The sequence below is a fragment of the Colobus angolensis genome, unplaced genomic scaffold, assembly GCF_000951035.1.
Source record: "Colobus angolensis palliatus isolate OR3802 unplaced genomic scaffold, Cang.pa_1.0 Scaffold356, whole genome shotgun sequence".
Taxonomy (NCBI): domain Eukaryota; kingdom Metazoa; phylum Chordata; class Mammalia; order Primates; family Cercopithecidae; genus Colobus; species Colobus angolensis.
In genome coordinates this window covers 1,854,068-1,873,930 of record NW_012116888.1, presented here as the reverse complement: position 1 = coordinate 1,873,930, position 19,863 = coordinate 1,854,068, and the positions used below count along the sequence as shown (strand labels likewise).

General features: G+C 39.4%; 1 protein-coding gene across 1 annotated transcript in view; it reads left to right on the top strand.

Annotated features, from left to right (window-relative positions):
• Nucleotides 1-19,863, top strand: part of ACOXL (acyl-CoA oxidase-like) — a 341,854-nt gene that overhangs the window by 302,212 nt on the left and 19,779 nt on the right. Inside the window, 1 exon segment of the mRNA XM_011953095.1 lies at nt 15,131-15,232. Coding sequence (XP_011808485.1) covers nt 15,131-15,232 — 102 coding nt within the window.

Sequence of the window (19,863 nt, the reverse complement as noted above, 5' to 3'; positions counted from 1 at the left end):
GCCTCAGCCTCCCAAGTAGCTGGGATTACAGGGGCCCACCACCATGCCCAGCCAATTTTTGTATTCTAAGTAGAGGTGGAGTTTCACCATGTTGGCCGGGCTGGTCTCGAACTCCTGACCTCAAGTGATCTGTCCACCTCAGCCCCACAAAATGCTGGGATTACAGGCGTGAGCCACCACATTTAGCCTGTATTTTCTACTTCTTTACTGAAACTTACTATTCTACCATTTGTTTCAAGAAGGTTTGTGATTGTTCATTAGATAATTTTTAGAATGGCTACTTTAAAGCTTTTGCCAGGTAATTCTAACATCTGTGTCATTTTGCTGTTGGCATCTGTTGATTGCCCGTTTTCATGCAAGCTACATTTCTTTTCCTTCATATGCTAAAAAATACTTATTTTTATATTCTTTATTTTTATATTTTTATTAAATTATTTCCTAGGCCTTTGAATATTATGTTATGAGAGTCTAGATGTTGTTTAAAACCTATGGAGAATGTTGGTGTTTTTCTTTTACCAGACAATGTACCTGGTTATGTTTGGGCTGCAAATTTCAATGCACCTTCTGTTGATTGTGATTCCAATGCTGGTTTAGCTTTCAAGCCTTTTGCAGCACTATTTAGCTATGTTCCATGTATGTACCACTCACAGGCCAGTCTGGCATCTGAATTCTCATCTGTTTACTAGTTCAGTTATCAAGGCCTTTTTTAAAAAGCTGTATATTTATTTGTTTATTTATTTTTTAAATTTTTATAAATTTATGGAGTACAGTGCAATTTTGTTAATACATGCATATATTCCTTAGTGGTAAATTCAGGGATATTAGGGTTATTCCTTGGGTATTCCATAGGGTATTCATCACCCAAATAGTGTACATTGTACCCATTAAGTAATTTCTCATCATCTATCCCCCCTAGCCTCTCACCCTTCTGAGTCTCCATTGCCTGATTCCACATTCTGTGTCCTAGTGTACACATTATTTAGTTCCCACTTATAAGTGAGAACATGTAATATTTGTGTTTCTGTGCCTGTTCAAAGTCTTTTGTATGCTAATTAGCATAAAATCCATGCATGAAAGCCTCAGGCTGCATTCAACATTTCGTAAATAACTTTATGGGGCTGCTTTCCCAAGTCCTGCCTCTCCATGACCATCCTGATACTTTCTGGTTCCCTGGGGCTTCCTCTCCTCATCCTCCAGCCAGAAAGCTGAGGTTTAGTTATCCCACTCTGCTGCATGCACATGCTTCCAGGGACATGAGCAGCATGAAGAAAAAGAGTTAAACTCACTGTCAGTTTTGCAGCACTTTGAATTCTGATCTTCTTCCCTAATCCACCCAACATTATTTATTTTTCAGAGTCCACAAGTAGCTTCTTCATACACTCTGTCCAGAATTATGGCTGTATTCAATGAAAGAGATGGAGGAAGTCATCTCCTCTATGTAACCAGAACCAGAGCCTATACATAGCCTATACCTTTAGTGAGAGTCATCTTTTTTTCTTAAATTTTGATTAGTGGAGGTACTACAGTGTGGTAGGCCAAAAAAAAAAAAAATCTTTGATTTCTGAAAGAATTAATTCCATTCAGGGATTCGACTTCTTCCTGGTTTAGTCTTGGGAGGGTGTTTGTGTCCAAGAATTTATCCATTTCTTCTACATTTTCTAGTTTATTTGCATAGAGGTGTTTATAGTATTCTCTGATGGTAGTTTGTATTTCTGTAGGATCAGTGGGGATATCCCTTTTATCATTTTTTGTTATGTCTGTTTGATTCTTCTCTCTTTTCTTCTTTATTAGTCTGGCTGGCGATCTATTTTGTTAATCTTTTCAAAAAATCAGCTCCTTAGATTCATTGATTTTTTGAAGGATTTTTCGTGTCTCTGTCTCCTTCAGCTCTGCTCTGATCTTAGTTATTTCTTGTCTTCTGCTAGCTTTTGAATTTGTTTGCTCTTGCTTCTCTAGTTCTTTTAATCGTGATGTTAAGGTGTTGATTTTCAATCTTTCCTGCTTTCTCCTGTGGGCATTTAGTGCTATAAATTTCCCTCTAAACACTGCTTTAGCTGTGTCCCAGATACTCTGGTATGTTGTGTCTTTGTTCTCATTGGTTTCAAAGAACTTATTTCTGCCTTAATTTCTTTATTTACTCAGTAGTCATTCAGGAGCAGGTTGTTCTGTTTCCATGTAGCTGTGCAATTGAGGCAGTAATTAATAGCCTACCAACCAAACAAAAGCCCAGGACCAGATGGATTCACAGCCAAATTCTACCAGAGGTACAAAGAGGAGCTGGTACCATTCCTTCTGAAATTATTCCAAACAATAAAAAAAGATGGAATCCTCCCTAACTCATTTTATGAGGCCAGCATCATCCTGATACCAAAACCTGGCAGAGACACAACAATGAAAAAAAGATTTCAGGCCAATATCCCTGATGAACAACAATGTGAACATCCTCAATAAAAAACTGGCAAACCAAATCCAACAGCACATCCGAAAGCTTATCCACCACAATCAAGCCGGTTTCATCCCTGGGATGCAAGGCTGGATCAACATATACAAATCAGTAAACATAATCCATCACATAAACAGAACCAATGAAAAAAATCACAAGATTATCTCAGTAGATACAGAAAGGCCTTCAATAAAATTCAACACCCATTCATGCTAAAAACTCTCAATAAACTAGAAATGGATGGAATGTATCTCAAAACAATAAGAGCTGTTTATGACAAACCCACAGCCAATATCACACTGAATAGGCAAAAGTTTAAAGTATTCCCTTTGAAAACCAGCACAAGACAAGGATGCCCTCTCTCATCACTCCTATTCAACATAGTATTGGGAGTTCTGGCCAGGGCAATCAGGCAAGAGAAAGAAATAAAGCGTATTCACATAGGAAGAGAGGAAGTCAATTCTCTCTCTTTGCAGATGACATGATTGTATATTTAGAAAACCCCATCGTCTCAGCCCAAAATCTCCTTAAGCTGATAAGCAACTTCAGCAAAGTTTCAGGATACAAAATCAATGTGCAAAAATCACAAACATTCCTATACACCAATAACATACAAACAGGGAACCAAATCACGAGTGAACTCCCATTTAACATTGCTACAAAGAGAATAAAATACCTAGGAATACAACTTGCAAGGGATGTGAAGGACATCTTCAAGGAGAACTACAAGCTGCTGCTCAAGGAAATAAGAGAGGACACAAACAAATGGAAAAACATTCCATGCTCATGGGAAGAATCAATATCATGAAAATGGCCATACTGCCCAACGTAATTTATAGATTCAATGCTATCCCCACCAAGCTACCATTGACTTTCCTCATGGAATTAGAAAAAGCTACTTTAAATTTCATATGGAATGAAAAAAGAGCCCGTATAGCCAAGACAATTCTAAGCAAAAGGAACAAAGCTGGAGGCATTACACTACCTGACTTCAAACTATACTACAAGGCTACAGTAACCAAAACAGCATGGTACTGGTACTAAAACAGATATATAGACCAATGGAACAGAACAGAGGCCTCAGAAATAATGTAGATGTGTACATCTACAACCATCTGATCTTTAACAAACCTGACAAAAACAAGCAATGGGGAAAGGATTCTCTATTCAATAACTGGTGTTAGGAAAACTGGCTAGCCATATGCAGAAAACTGAAACTGGACCCCTTCCTTACACTTTATACAAAAATTAACTCAACATAGATTAAAGACTTAAATGTAAGACCTAAAACCATAAAAATCCTAGAAGACAACCTAGGCAATAGCATTCAGGACATAGGCATGGCCAAAGACTTCATGACTAAAACACCAAAAGCAATGGCAATAAAAGCCAAAATTGACAAATGGGATTCAATTAAACTAAAGAGCTTTGGCACAACAAAAGAAACTATCATCAGAGTGAACAGGCAACCTATAGAATGGGAGAAAATTTTTGCAACCTATCCTTCTGACAAAGGGCTAATATCCAGAATCTACAAAGAATTTAAACAAATTTACAAGAAAGCAAACAAACAACCCCATGAAAAAGTGGGTGAAGGATATGAATAGACATTTCTCAAAAGAAGACATTTATGCGACCAACAAACATATGAAAAAAACTCATCATCACTGGTCATTAGAGAAATGCAAATCAAAACCACAATGAGATACCATCTCATGCCAGTTAGAATGGCAATCATTAAAAAGTCAGGAAATGACAGATGCTGGAAAGGATGTGGAGAAATAGGAAAACTTTCACACTGTTGGTGGAAGTGTAAATTAGTTCAACCATTGTGGAAGACACTGTGGCAATTTCTGGTTCTAGATTCCAAGGATCTAGAACCAGAAATACCATTTGACCCACCAATCCCATTAGTGGGTATATACCCAAAGGATTATAAATCATGCTACTATAAAGACACATGCACACATATGTTTATTGCAGCACTGTTCACAATAGCAAAAACTTGGAACCAACCCAAATGCCCACCAATGATAGACTGGATAAAGAAAATGTGGCACATGTACACCGTGGAATACTATGCAGCCATAAAAAAGGATAAGTTCATGTGCTTTTCAGGGACATGGATGAAGCTAGAAACTATCATTCTCAGCAAACTAACACAAGAACAGAAAACCAAACACCACATGTTCTCACTTATAAGTAGGAGTTGAACAATGAGGACACATGGACACAGGGAGGGGAAGATCACACATCGGGGCCTGTCAGGGGGTTGGGGTTAGGGGAGGGATAGCATTAGGAGAAATACCTAATGTAGATGATGGGTTGATGGGTTCAGCAAACCACCATGGCACGTGTATACCTATGTAACAAACCTGCATGTTCTGCACATGTATCCCAGAACTTAAATTATAATAATTTAAGAAAAGAATTAATTCCAACCCTTACTCTATCATTTAACTTTCTTTGTGCCTCTGTTTCTTCATGTGTAAAATAGGGGCTGTGTCAGTGGTCCCCAAGACTATCTTCAGTTTCATGGATTTGCTAGAAGGTTTCATAGGATGCAGATAGACTGTTATATTCATAGTTAGTTTATTACAGCAAAAAAATTACAGATTAAAATCAGCAAAGGGAAAAGGTACAGGGGGGTAAAGTCCAGGAAAGATCAACAAGCTTCCAATTTTCCACTTCCAGTGGAGTCTATAGACAGCATTTAATTCTCCAAACAATGACGTGTGACAACATGTGCAAGGTGGTGGCAACCAGATCACCCAAACCTTGGAGTCCAGGGTTTTGTTTTTTTTTTTTATCAGTCACATAAGCATGTAGCACTCATGTGACTGACCTCAGCTCCTCAGACCATATCACACAACTCTCCTAGAGGTAAAAGTGATGCACCATGGCCCAAAGTTCCAGGCATACAAACACACTCATACCAGGCAAGATACTACAAGAGTTCAAAAGTCTCTCTCCCAAGAGCCAGGCAAGGGCCAGTCCTGAAGACTTTGGGTTTGTGCAAGATTTGAGCAGCCCAGACCTGTTAACTCTTTCCTGCACAGGTCTACAACTTTTAGCTTTTAGAATTATTATGAAGACTAAATGAGGTGGATATAAAATACCTTGTAGTGTCTGACACATGGTAGGTGTTTGATAAATATTAGCTATTAGACTCTGTAGACAGAGATTTCAAAGAGGCACATGGACTTGTGAGGAAGAAAAACAGAAACATTATTCTGACAATACATCCAGAAAAAAAATGTGATTTGGGGCCAGGAGTGGTGGCTCATACCTGCAATCTCCACACTTTGGGAGGCCAAGGGGGAAGGATCGCTTGAGCCCAGGAGTTCAAGACCAGCCTAGGCAAGATGGCAAGATCCCATCTCTCCAAAACAATAAAAAAGGTTATGATTTGAGACATACTTATAGAAACCAGGGTAGGAGTAGAGGGACTGTCTTATGGACACAGGTCTAAGGAATACACACATACACACACACACACACAAACACACACACACAATGATAAGTGGAAGGATTGTGGGGGAGACATTTGTCCAAATATAAACACAAAGCATTTAATAAATGTCAGTAGGGCCAAACCCCAGCATAACCTGAGGCTTGACAAACAATCTTATACAAATTTAAAAGGCCATTTTTAGCTATATTTAAGATGTGAAGAGATGGACTCTTGGTTTAGGCAAGAAAAATTTGGTATTAATATGTGGCGAAAAGAAAGCAAAGCAACTTATCTCCTATTATGTTCTCATCTTCTCTCTGAAGGAAGGTTGTTCTCAGTTGGAAAGGACTTGTGATTGACAGAGATTTCAAACCAAGGAGGACAAAAGAAATTTCAGAATATTATAAATAAGCAAATGTCCACCTTTTCAAAGACAGCTAACAACACAATGACAGGATCAAATCCACATATATCAATACTAACCTTGAATGTAAGTGGGCTAAATGACCCAATTAAAAAGCACAGAGTGGCCAACTGGATAAAGAGCAAGACCCAATAGTATGCTGTCTTCAAGAAACCTGTCTCACATGCAATGACACCCATAGGCTCAAAATGAAGGGATGGTGAAAAATCGACCAAGCAAATGGAAAACAGGGGAAAAAAAAAAAGCAGAGGTGGCAATCCTAATTTCAGACAAAACATACTTTAAGCCAACAAAGATTTTAAAGGCAAAGGAGGACATTACACAATAGTAAAGGATTCAATTCAACAAGATGTAACTACCCTAAATGTATATGCACCCAACACAGGAACACCCAGATTCATAAAGCAGGTTCTTAGAGACCCATGAAGAGACTTACATTCCCACACAATAATAGTAGGAAGCTTCAGCACCTCAATGACAGACAGATAGATCTTTGAGGCAGAAAATTAACACAAGTATTCAGGACCTGAACTCAGCACTGGATCAAATGGATCTGATAGACATCTACGTAACTCCCCACCCATAGAAGATACATTCATCTCATTGCTACATGGCACATACTCTAAAATTGACCACACAGTCGGATATAAAACAACACTCAGCAAATTCAAAAACACTGAAATCATACCAACCGTGCTCTTGGACCACAGAGCAATAAAAGTAGAAATCAAGAATAAGAAAATTGCTAAAACCATATAATTACATGGAAATTAAACAACCTGCTCTGAATGACTTCTGAGTAAACAATGAAATTAAGGCAGAAATCAAGAAGTTCTTTGATACTAATGAGAACAAAGATACAATATAGCAGAATCTCTGGGACACAGGTTAGGTAGTGTTAAGAGGAAAATTTTTATCGCTAAATGCCCACATCACAAAGTTGGAAAGATCTGAAATTAATTACCCAACATTACAATGAGAGGAACTAATGAAGCAAGAGCAAACCAACCCCTAAACTAGCAGAAGACAAGAAATAACCAAAATCAAAGCGGAACTGAAGGAGATTGAGACATAAAAAAAAATACAAAAGATCAACAAATCCAAAAGTTGGTTCTTTGAAAAAATTAATAAGATGGATAGAACACTAGCTAGACTAATAAAAAAGAAAAGAGAGAAAGTCCAAATAAACACAATTAGAAATGACAAAGGGGATGTTACCACCAACTCCACAGAAATACAAATAACCATCAGAGACCCCTATGAATCTCTGTATACACACAAACCAGGAAATTTAGAAGAAATGGATAAGTTCCTGGACACATACATCCTCCCAAGGCTGAACTAGGAAGAAACTGAATCCCTCAACAGAACAACAATGAGCTCCAAAATTGAATCAGTAATAAATAGCCTACCAACCAAAAATAGCCCAGGACCAGATTCACAGCCGAATTCTACCAGATATACAAAGAAGACCTGGTATCATTACTACTGAAACTATTTCAAAACATTGAGAAGGGACACCTCCCCAACTCATTCTATGAGGCAGGCATCATCCTGATACCAAAGCCTGGCAGAGACACAACAAAAAAAGAAAACTTTAGAGCAATATCCTTGATGAATATAGGTGCAAAAATACTCAACAAAATCCTAGCAAATCAAATCCAGCAGCATGTAAAAAGCTAATCCACCATGATCAAGTAGTTTTTATCCTTGGGATGCTAGGTTAGTTCAACATACACAAGTTAATAAATGTGATTCATCACATAAACAGAACTAAAGACAAAAACCATATGATTATCTCAATAGATGCAGATGAAATTTGATAGATAGATGTGAAGGGGACTGCATTCCTGATTTGGCTCTCAGCTTGGATATTGTTGGTGTATAGAGGGTGGGTTGTTGGTTTATTGAGGGTTTTTAACATGAAGGAATGTTGCATTTTATTGAACATCTTCGATAAAAGCCACTGAAGGAACATACTTGAACATAATAAGAGTCATCTGTGAAAAACCCACAGTCAAAATCATACTGAATGGGCAAAAGCTGGAAGCATTCCCCTTGAAAACCAGCACAAGACAAGGATCCCCTCTCTCACTACCCCTGCTTAACATAGTAAGTCCTGGCCAGAGCTATGAGGCAAGATAAATAAATAAAAGGTATCCAACTAGGAAGGGAGGAAGTCAAACTATTCCTGTTTGCAGACGACATGATTATATGTCTAGAAAAACCCTATGGTCTCTACCCAAAAGCTCCTTGAGCTAATAAACAACTTCAGCAAATTTCAGGATACAAAATCAACATGTAAAAATCAGTAGCATTCCAATACACCAACAAAATCCAAGTTCAGAGCCAAATCAGAAATGCAATCCCATTCACAATTGACACAAAAAGAAGAAAATACCTAGAAATACAAATAACCAGAAATGTGAAAGATCTCTACAATGAAAATTATAAAACACTGCTCAAAGAAATCAGAGATGACACAAACAAATGGAAAAACATTCCATGCTTATGGATAGGAAGAATCAATATTGATAAAATGGCTATCCTGATCAAAACAATTTACAGATTTAATGCTATTCATTTCAAACTATCAATGACATTCTTCACAGAACTAGAAAAAGCTCTTTTAAAATTCATATAGAACCAAAAAAGATTCCAAATAGCCAAGGCAATCCTAAGCAAAAAGAACAAAGCTTGAGGTATCATATTACTCAACTTCAAACTGTATTACAGATACAGTAATCAAAATTATCATGGTACTGGTACAAAAACTGACACAGAGACCAATGGTACAGAATAGAGAGCCCAGAAATAATGCTGCACACCTACAATGCAGCACACCATCTGATCTTTGACAAAGCTAACAAAGCAAGCAATGAGGAGAGGACTCCCTAGTCAATAAATGGTGCTGGGATAACTGATTAGCCATATGCTAAAGACTGAAACTAGACCCCTTCCTTACACCATATACAAAAATCAACTCAAGGTGGATTAAAGACTTAAATGTGAAACCTAAACCTATGATAACCTGGGAAATACCATTCCAGACGTAGGAACTGGCAAAGATTTCATTACAAAGATGCCAAAAACAATTAAAACAGAAGCAAAAATTAACACATGGGATCTAATTAAACTAAAGAGCCTCTTCACAGCAAAAGAAACTATCGACAGAGTGAACAACCATCCTACAGAATGGGAGAAAATATTTGCTAACTATACATCTGACAAAGGTCTAATATCCAGCATCTATAAGAACTTAAATTTATTTATTTATTTATTTATTATTTTTATTTTTTTTGAGATGGAGTCTCGCTCTGTCGCCCAGGCTGGAGTGCAGTAGCTGGATCTCTGCTCACTGCAAGCTCCGCCTCCTGGGTTTACGCCATTCTCCTGCCTCAGCCTCCCAAGTAGCTGGGACTACAGACACCTGCCACCTCGCCCGGCTAGTTTTTTTGTATTTTGTTTTTAGTAGAGACGGGGTTTCACTGTGTTAGCCAGGATGGTCTCGATCTCTTGACCTCGTGATCCGCCCGTCTCGGCCTCCCAAAGTGCTGGGATTACAGGCTTGAGCCACCGCGCCTGGCCAGAACTTAAATTTATAAGACAAAAACAAACAACCCCATTGAAGAGTAGGCAAAGAACATGAACAGACACTTCAAAAGAAGACATACATGTGGCCAACAAGCATATGAAAAAATGCTCAATATCACTAATCATTAGAAAAATGCAAATCAAAACCACAATAAGATACCATCTCACACCAGTCAAAATGGCTATTATTAAAAAGTCAAAAAAATAACAGATGCTGGCAAGGTTGCAGAGAAAAAGGGGATGCCTATATACTGCTGGTGGGAGTGTAAATTAGTTCAATCATTGCTGAAAGCAGTGTGGCAATTCCTCAAAGAACTAAAAGCAGAATTACCATTCAACCCAGCAATCCCACTACTGGGCATATACCCAAAGGAATATAAATCATTCTACCATAAGGATACATGCATGCCTGTGTTCACTGCAGCACCATTCACAATAGCAAAGACATGCAATCAGCTGAAATGCCCATTAATGGTAGGCTTCATAAAGAAAATGTGGTATATATACTATGCGGCCATGAAAAAAAAATATGAGATAATGTCCTTTGCAGGAACATGGATAGAGCTGGAGTTCATTATCCTTAACAAGTCAGCACAGGAACAGAAAACCAAGTACTACTTATTCTCACTTTTAAGTGGGAGCTAAATAATGAGAACACATGAACACACAGAGGGGAACAACAGACACTGGAGCCAACCTTAGGGTGCAGGGTGGGAAGAGGGAGAGGATCAGGAAAAATAACTATGGGGTACTAGGCTCGGTATATGGGTGATGAAATAATCTGTACACCAGACTCCCCATGACATCAGTTGAACTATACCCACACATACATCCCTGAACCTAAAATAAAAGCTAAAACAAAAACAAGAAAAAGTAGATATGGGAAACTATAGAATCTGAGATGAATATAAATCCAAGTTAAAATTCTACAAAAGACTATTCCAGATAGTTTATGTACAAATAGAAAAGGGACCATCACTAGAAGGCTGCCTAGTTCAGTAAGGATAAGTAAAGATTCTTTTTGTTTTTTTTGTTTTTTGTTTTTTTTTGAGATGGAGTCTTGCTCTTTCGCCCAGGCTGGAGTGCAGTGGCGCGATCTCAGCTCACTGCAAGCTCCGCCTTCTGGGTTTACGCCATTCTTCTGCCTCAGCCTCCCGAGTAGCTGGGACTACAGTCGCCCGCTACCTCACCCGGCTAGTTTTTTGTATTTTTTTAGTAGAGATGGGGTTTCACCGTGTTAGCCAGGATGGTCTCGATCTTCTGACCTCGTGATCCACCTGTCTCGGCCTCCCAAAGTGCTATCCTTCCTTTCTTATACTTCCTTTCTTAATCAGGTTACTAGAAGAGAAAATTTGGGCCCAGGCGTGGTGGCTTACGCCTGTAATCCCAGCACTTTGGGAGGCTGAGGCAGTTGGATCACGAGGTCAAGAGACTGAGACCATCCTGGCCAATATGGTAAAACCCCATCTCTACTAAGAATATAAAAAACTAGCTGGGCATGGTGGTGCGAGCCTGTAGGCCCAGCTACTTGGGAGGCTGAGAAAGGAGAACTGCTTGAACCAGGGAAGTGGAGGTTGTAGTAAGCCGAGATCACACCACTGCACTCCAGCCTGGTGACAGAGCGAGACTCCATCTCAAAAAGAAAAAAAAAGAAAAGAGAGAAAAGTTGGAAAAATGGATGATGTGTCTCGATTTTGGCCAACATTTTGCCAAACTCTCAGGATCTCCTGTAGACCAACTAGAGAAAGAAGAGTCAGGGAATATTCCATTAAATAAGTTTCCAGAGAGCTTGAATCAAGCTTCAGATAACTTGGATTAAGCTGATGTAGACCTATCAGCTGACAAGACTTTACAAACTTGTAAATGACACAACACATCAGGTGACTTAACCAAGATTCATGAAGAACTCCTTGGGGAGTTCAAGGTAGGGCCATATCAACAAGATGACTTTAAAATAAATTTGAAATTAAAATCATTCCCTTAGGGATGTATATATGTATGTATGGGTTAGTGGAAAATAGTTTATGGGGGGAAAGGCTTAGTTAGGAATGTCAAATGATCAAATGTTTGATATAAACCAAATGTGCATGGTATTCTTTCACTTATTTATTCAAAAATATTGTATACCAATTATAAAAGCACATTCTGCCTTGCTTTGCATGTAAAAGTATAGAATCCAAAACTAGGGCAGTAATGGTGCTGCAGATGCCATAGTGATGAGACAACACTGGATATTGCGTTTAGTTTTATAAGACACCTTGGAGAAGAGAATTACCTATCCAGACTAGGCCACCAGTTTCAAGGTGGCCCAAGAGTTGAAACCAGGTGTTAAAAGGAAATTGACAATCTATCGAGGCCGATCATCCTGAAGGATGGACGACTAAGTGGAGATGTGAAAAATGTCTTTAAATTTTTTTAAAGGCTATTGTCTGGAAGCTTTCATAGACTACTGCTTGGTTCCTTAGGTAGCAGAAGTTGTAACATCAATAGCTATGAGTTATAGGAAACTGGGTTTCAGCTAATATCACACAGTGTGTCAGCTCCTTTACCAGACCCTAGGCAAATAAAGATGAGCAGGACAAGATCCCCTTCCTCACAGTTAATCCATAAATTCATATTCCATGTAGAGAAGTGGCTTCAGACACAATGGCTCTTCCAACAATGAGATTCATTACGAAACTGGATGCCTCTTAACACATTGAGCTCCCATCTCTGGAACACAAAAGGAAAGACATTTCAGGTACTGTTTGAGGGACTGAGGCTGGGCTGGTGGTACCTGTGACTAGCTGTGGTGTTCTGGTAGCCGCCAAGAACCAGGACTCCTATTTACCAGGACAAGCAAAGGGGATAGTGCAAGGAGAGTCTGAGCTGTGTTCCTGGAGGAAGGCAAAAGATTAAAGCCAAAAAAGTGGTCCTGGGAATCAGGTACACAAAAGCCACAGACTGTCAACAGGAGAGCAATTCTTGAGTCCAAAGAACGGAAGAGCAGACATAGCCAGGATGCATGGTGTGAGCCTGGGGAAAACCATCATTTGGGAACAGCCTGGGAATGCTGGCCAGTTAGTGGCTTGTTGGGAGCTTGATGTGATCAAGCAGGCTTTGGCTTGGATCAGATGGGACTGGACAAGACGCTGAATGACCCTTTGTCAGGGGTTTTAGAGATGGGACTTGTGATAGATGTCTTCCATTTGCCTCTGTAGCTCTGCTCACCACTCTTCTCTACCCTGTGTGGATCTAGGAAGTTGACCTACATCACCTGCATCCATGGAATCCTCGCCCTTTGGATCTTGTTTGGTTTAGACAACAGCTAGAGCAGTGGTTTGGAGTCTTTGAAGAGGTCCTGCATATCCCTTGTTAGCTGAGAATAGATAGAGATTAAAGAGTGGGGAAGAGAGTAGAGTTAGAATCCCTCTGCTCCCTGCTTGCCTTACCATGGGGTCACCTTGGGATTGCTGTTTTTCTTGGCTGAGGGTCACAGCTCCTCTTAAAATGTTCTTGTTTACATAGCTTTTTCTTCCAGGATCCAGCAGCCACTCCCTGCCCTCTATCCTCTAAGCCTAGAAGGTGGTAACAGCTCCAGTTACTAGCTCCAGGTACTGCACTATCTCTTAGGGATCTCCTACATCTTGTCCATCCTATTTAAATACTTCTTAGATGATACTAATGTGGACGTATCATCTGTTTCTTGGTTGAACCCTGGCTGATACAGGATTCTGGATTGAGTAAGAAGATGGACTAGATTATTTCTAAGAACTCTTACACTTCTAGAGCTCTGGATTTCTTGTCACTGATCTTATATTTTTGTATACCTGAGTGATGAGGATTACATTTCTGCACCTAGAAACTCACAGCAAATATTTTTGTAGCACATAAGAAGTTCATCTAGAGACTCATGATTTGGCTTAACCACATAATTTATATGATTTATTATTTTTATAAGAATTTGTGTCTTCAGTATGAATTGCAGTTCATAGTCTCAGTTGCTCACACCATGTCTGAAGGGTCAGCTAACATCTTTATTGGTGTCATGTAAAAGAACCAAAGGGCACTTAATCTGGCCAAGCAACTACTGTCCAGACTTTGGCAATTTCATAAAAGAGCTGAAATTAATCTGAAATATCTTTCATAAATAAGCTGCTCAGCCACATTGTGACACTGTCTGGGAAGACTGAATGGTTGAGGCTCCTCATAATGATGCTGATCCAAGGATACGCCAGAACCTCAAGAAAAGAACGAGGAGACCACAGGGTCTGCGTGACTGTGAACCGCATGACTTCTGAGTCTGATAAGCCATAGAAGGCAAATTGTCTTCTGGTGGGAAGATCATTTCTATTTGACTCAGAATAAGAGGGTTTTGTTTTTGCTTGGTTTGGTTTTGAGGCTATCTTACTTCTAAGGAGTCATTATCTTTTAGAGATACACAGTGAGATGTTTGTGGATGAAATGATATGACTGAGGTCTGCTTTGCAGTGATACAGAGAGGGGGAATAGGTGGGAGCAGAGTCAAAACAAGATTTGTGGTGAGTGGATATGGGTGATGGAGACATGAGGCCCATACTATGCTCTCTATTTTTGTGTGATTTTGGAATTATTGCATATTAAGAGTTACGTGAATAAACAGTTAAATAAAAAGTGACTTCTTCCTACAGGGAAACTCATTTATTTTTGCTTTGTACCCATGATGTGATGCAGAAGCTCTGTGTGTAGGTTTCAGAAACGTAATAAGAAAAAACATATTGAAACAAAATGTAAATGAGGATTGCTATTTTTTTGTGAAAGTTTACCCAAATCATGCTCAATGGAAAATATCAAGATATTATTATTCAGGATGTACTTTTAGAGTATCTTTCGTGTGGACTTTGCTGTATGGACTTTGCTCCTAAATAACTTGGGGTAGAGGAGAACCAGGTAAGTTATATATGAAACAAGATTGGTTGTGAATTAAAATTTCTTGAGTTTTGGGGAAGGATACATGGGAGTTCATTATACTATTTGTTCTACTTTTGTATATGCTTTAAATTTTTCATAGAACTTTTTTAAAAAAATGAAACCTATACTGCACATCCAAAACATGGCCATTTTACATTAGGAAAGTATTAACTTTTATGATTTTATGAAATGTAATATTATGTTATTTCTCTTTCACCTCCTTAGATTTTATGTTTTCTAATATATTGCTATTTGTCCATTTCTTTTGTTTTCCCCCACTCCTTAGTTTTGTCTGTTGTATGGAACCAAGTTGGTGTTTCAGGAGCAGGCCTGGTATTTAGAACATAAATACTTGACTCCCATGGCCAGCACGAGGATCAGGAATCAGGTAAGGTCCCTGGGGTACAGAAAAACACTTTGTACATCAGCCTGGTCTCTTTGCTTTCTTAGAAAACAGTCCTGCCAATCTTCTGTCGGTTTCCACTCATGGATTTTTATGCCTGTGGGACTTCACATGTATGTTTTCACTACCTATCATGATCGTATTACACTTCAGAGTTTAGGTGACAAGGGAATGACTCATTGTACATGAGCTTTCTAAATGGAAAAAGAGAGGAAGGTGTCAAAGTGTTTTCCTTGTCGTGGCAAAAAAAAGTATTAATGATTTCTTTTCTACTTCTTATCAAAGCCTATTAATACATTGTTCATATTAAGAAGAAAGACCCGGGGTATTTTTATGTCAGTGGTAGCCATGGGGAATTCAATACAATAGCTATGGAGCATTGAAAAAGAAGGTGAGGCCAGTATTCACCACTAAAATGCTACTGCAAAGAAAAAGAATGTGAAACAGCATATTCATCAGTAAAACACATTTCTGATTACATCCTTTCTGCAGGAGAGATGCTGAAACACAAATCGGTATAAGACTCAGTCTCCACATAAAGGGAGCTCATATCCAAGGACACAAAACCAACTTTAGAAACATAAATACTGGCCAGGTGTGGTGGCTCATGCCTGTAATCCCAGCACTTTGGGAGGCTGAGGCAAGCAGATCTCCTGAGCTCAGGAGTTCACCACCACCTTGGGTAACATGGTGAAACCCTGTCTCTACCAAAATACAAAAAAGTTAGCTGGGCATGGTGGCATGTGCCTGTAGTCCCAGCTACTCGGGAGGCTAAGGCACGAGAATCGCTTGAGCCCTGGAGTTGGAGGTTGCAGTGAGCAGAGATCGCGCCACTGCACTGCAGTTTGGGCTACAGAGTGAGACTCTATCTCAAAACAAAACAAAACAACAACAACAGCAAAACACACACACACACACACACACACACACAAATACTCTCACAGGGGCATGGAGGTTTTTGAATGAACTTGGCCATAAGAATAAATTCAGAGTTGACAGAACAGATGTCTTAGGAATAACTGCCATTCTTATGCTAGACCTTGAAGAATAGAAAATTAAGAGGTGGTGGCCCAATTGAGAGGGGAAAATGCAGTTGAAACTTCAGACAGGGTTGATAAAGGGAGGAAGATCATAGAAATGGAGTACTTAGATATATTAATAAATAATACAGACTTTACCTGTCTAAAGGAAAACCTGGAGAAGTCTTCAGGAACCAGACTACAGTGGACCCTGGAGAACCTGGAAGAACCTTTTTCCTTTTCAGGAAAACAGAGAAAAGTATATGTAATGATGCTACAATAATGTATTTCTATATAACAAATGACTCCAAACTTATGACTTAAAACAACCACCATGTATTATTTGTCTTGGTCCATTTTTTGCTGCTGTAACAGAATACCATAGACTGGGTAATTTATAAGGAAAAGACATGCATTGCTTACAGTGCTGGAAGATGGAAAGTCCAAGGTCGAGGGGACCACATCTGGCAAGGGCCTACGTGTAGCACCATCCCATGGAAGGGAAGAGCAAGAGAGGGTGAAAACAAGAGAGAAGGAAGGGAGGGGTTGAACTTATCATTTTATTAGGAAACACTCCTGAGATAACAGCATTAATCCATTCATGAGGGCAGAGCCCTTATGGCCTGTTCACCTTCTAAATGTCGTATCTCTCATCACTGTTGCATTGGGGATTAAATTTTCAACACATAAACTTTGGGGGACACATTCAAGCCACAACATCATTTCTCATGATTTTGCACTCTAGACAGAGTTCAGCTATTAACAGACAGTTCTTCTGCTCCATGTGGTGGCTGCTGGTGTTAGGGGTTCAAAATGACTTCTTCAGTCTTATGGCTGGCACCTCAGCTAGGATGACAGGAATAGATGGGCAATTGTCTCCTTCCATGTATCCTAGTTTGGGCCTATTCACAGTGGGGTAGTTTCAGGGTAGTCGAATGTTTTATTTGATGGCTTCCAGGAAGGAGAAAGTAGAAGATGCCAGTCTTCTTCAAGGATAGGCCAAGAACTAACAGTGTTACTTCCACTGAATTCTATCAGTCAGGGGAAGTCACAGTGCCAGCAGATTCAGAGCTGGAGGAGAGACTTTACCGCTTGATGTGAGGAGTACATGTACATGCTGGGAAGGAAAAAATTGATGGCAGCTATCTTTGAAGACTATTTCCCACAAAGAGAGTGCCCACTTTGGGAAGATGGAAGAATACTTTTTAATTAGAAAAAAAAAACAACAAAAAAACTACATAAGGGAAGATTTTAAATCTGTGCCACCAGGTATTTCAGTGACACAGAATTAGATAAACAATATACAATATATCAAAGGAATATTTAGTGAAGGAAATGAACTTTCATATAAAACATTGAAGTGCTTTTTTTTTTTTTTTTTTTTTTTGAGATGGAGTCTTGCTCTGTCACCCAGGCTGGAGTGCAGTGGCATGATCTGAGCTCAGTGCAACCTCGGCCTCCCAGGCTCAAGTGATTCTCTTGTCTCAGCTTCCTGAGTAGCTGGGATTACAGGCACCCACTACCATGCCTGGCTAATTTTTGTATTCTTAGTAGAGATGGGGTTTCACCATGTTGGCCAGGCTGGTTTTCAACTCCTGGACTCAAGTGATCCACCAGTCTTGGCCTCCCAAAGTGCTGGGATTACAGTCGTGATCCACCACACCTGGCCTGCTTTTGTATTCTTACAGTGCCAGATGCTTTCCACACTTCTCACTTACTGGATCCTCTTAACAACCTGGGAGATAAGCAGGCAGGAGCCACTTTGGAACAAGCTTTATCTGTAGGGCTGTAGGACATCTCAAAGCCTTCTATGTCACATCTCTGAGCTGCCAACCCTGAGCACTCATCCCATTTGCTGGTGTCCCCAAAGGAGAGGGGATAGTGGAGCTGGCACAAATCCTTCCTTTCCCACTGCCACCATAACTCTTTGCAGGGATCTCAAGGCTTTAGAGAAATGATTTGCAGCCATTCTTCACAAAAAATATTTGGGACCCTTGGTCAATTGAAAGTGCTAAATGAAAGTGTGCTTGCAAAGAGAGTGTGCTTGCAACGAAGATTAGCAGAGACTGGGCTGACTGGTATTACTGACATGGGTCCAGGTGTTTTCACATGATAGCTCTCCACAGTTACTGATTCTTTCTTCAGATGCATTTAACATTCTGGTTACCTCATCCCCCTAGTTTTTAATTCCAATTGTTAGAATTTTTATTTTTAAAATTATTATTATTTTATTATTATTATTTTGAGACAGAGTCTTGCTCTGTAGCCCAGGCTGGAGTGCAGTGGCCTGATCTTAGCTCACAGCAACCTCTGCCTCCCAGGTCCCCGTTCAAGCCATTCTCCTGCTTCAGCCTCCCGAGTAGCTGGGATTATAGGCACATGCCACCATGCCCAGCTAATTTTTGTATTTTTAGCCGAGATGGGGTTTCATCATGTTGGCCAGGCTGGTCTTGAACTCCTGACCTCGTGATCTGCCCCCCTCACCTCCCAAAGTGCTGGGATTACAGGAAAAAAGAAATTTTTTATGTCATACATGTCACTTTTTCATTTCCTGTTCCCCAGAGATATATTCAATATTGTATTTTATTTTTTATACGTTGAAACTTAGCTGTTTTATAATCTGTAGCTAATAATTCCAATACCTTAAAATCTTTACAAGTCTATTTCTTTTGGTCTCTTGTTTCTTCTATGTGTCTGGTTATCTTTTATTGTGTGTTGGTCATTTGTTTTGAGAAATAATGTGTAAGATGTACATGAAGTCCCAGTCGAAGGTAATTTTCCTTTGAAAGACCTCTGAAAACACTCTCAGTTTGACACCCACCTTAAACCAAATTCAAGGCTTGAGGTTTTCTGGAAGACTCAGATACTCAAAATAAGGGTAGCAATTTTTTTACCCTCTCCCTGGAGATATAGCTCTTTGACATCCCAGCTTATCATGGTGAGAGTCTGCTGTTAAATTTCTTTCTTAGTGCTGACCCTGATTTTTTACTATTATTACCTTCCATCCCCTCCCTGACCACCATCAAGCTGTCAAAGTGAAAATTCAGATTTTCTGGAAATGGCAAACACCTTCAGGGAAAACACAATTTTCTGACTTGTTTATTTCTCTGGGTTCCCATTTTCCCATAAATTTTGGCTTTATTGTTTTGTCAGATCATTGATGCTTTGAAGATGTTTCCTGTATTTATTTTCTCCAAATATTTTGGTTGTTTTCTGCAGAAAAGTTGGAAAAAAAAATCTAGCCCCCTGTTCTCAGAAATAGAAAGTTCCTTTAATGTTACTCTATATGACCCCACAACAGCTTGGTGAAAAATTTTCATTACTCTTACACATAGATGAGAAAACTGAGGCCCAAAGTGGCCAAGTAATTCACTCAAAGTAACACAGCTAGTAAAAACTCCTATCTCTCTGACTGCAAACGTTTTCATTTATTTTATCTGGATAAAAATCACCGTCAGAACAACAACCACATTTAGCACCCAGTTCTTGGTTTCTAGCACCATCCTCCAATAAAAGGAACCAGGGCCCTTGGAGAAATGGCTGATTTTTGGGCTGGCCAGTGAATACACAAGATGAGCCTGGAGCATGTTCTGGTGT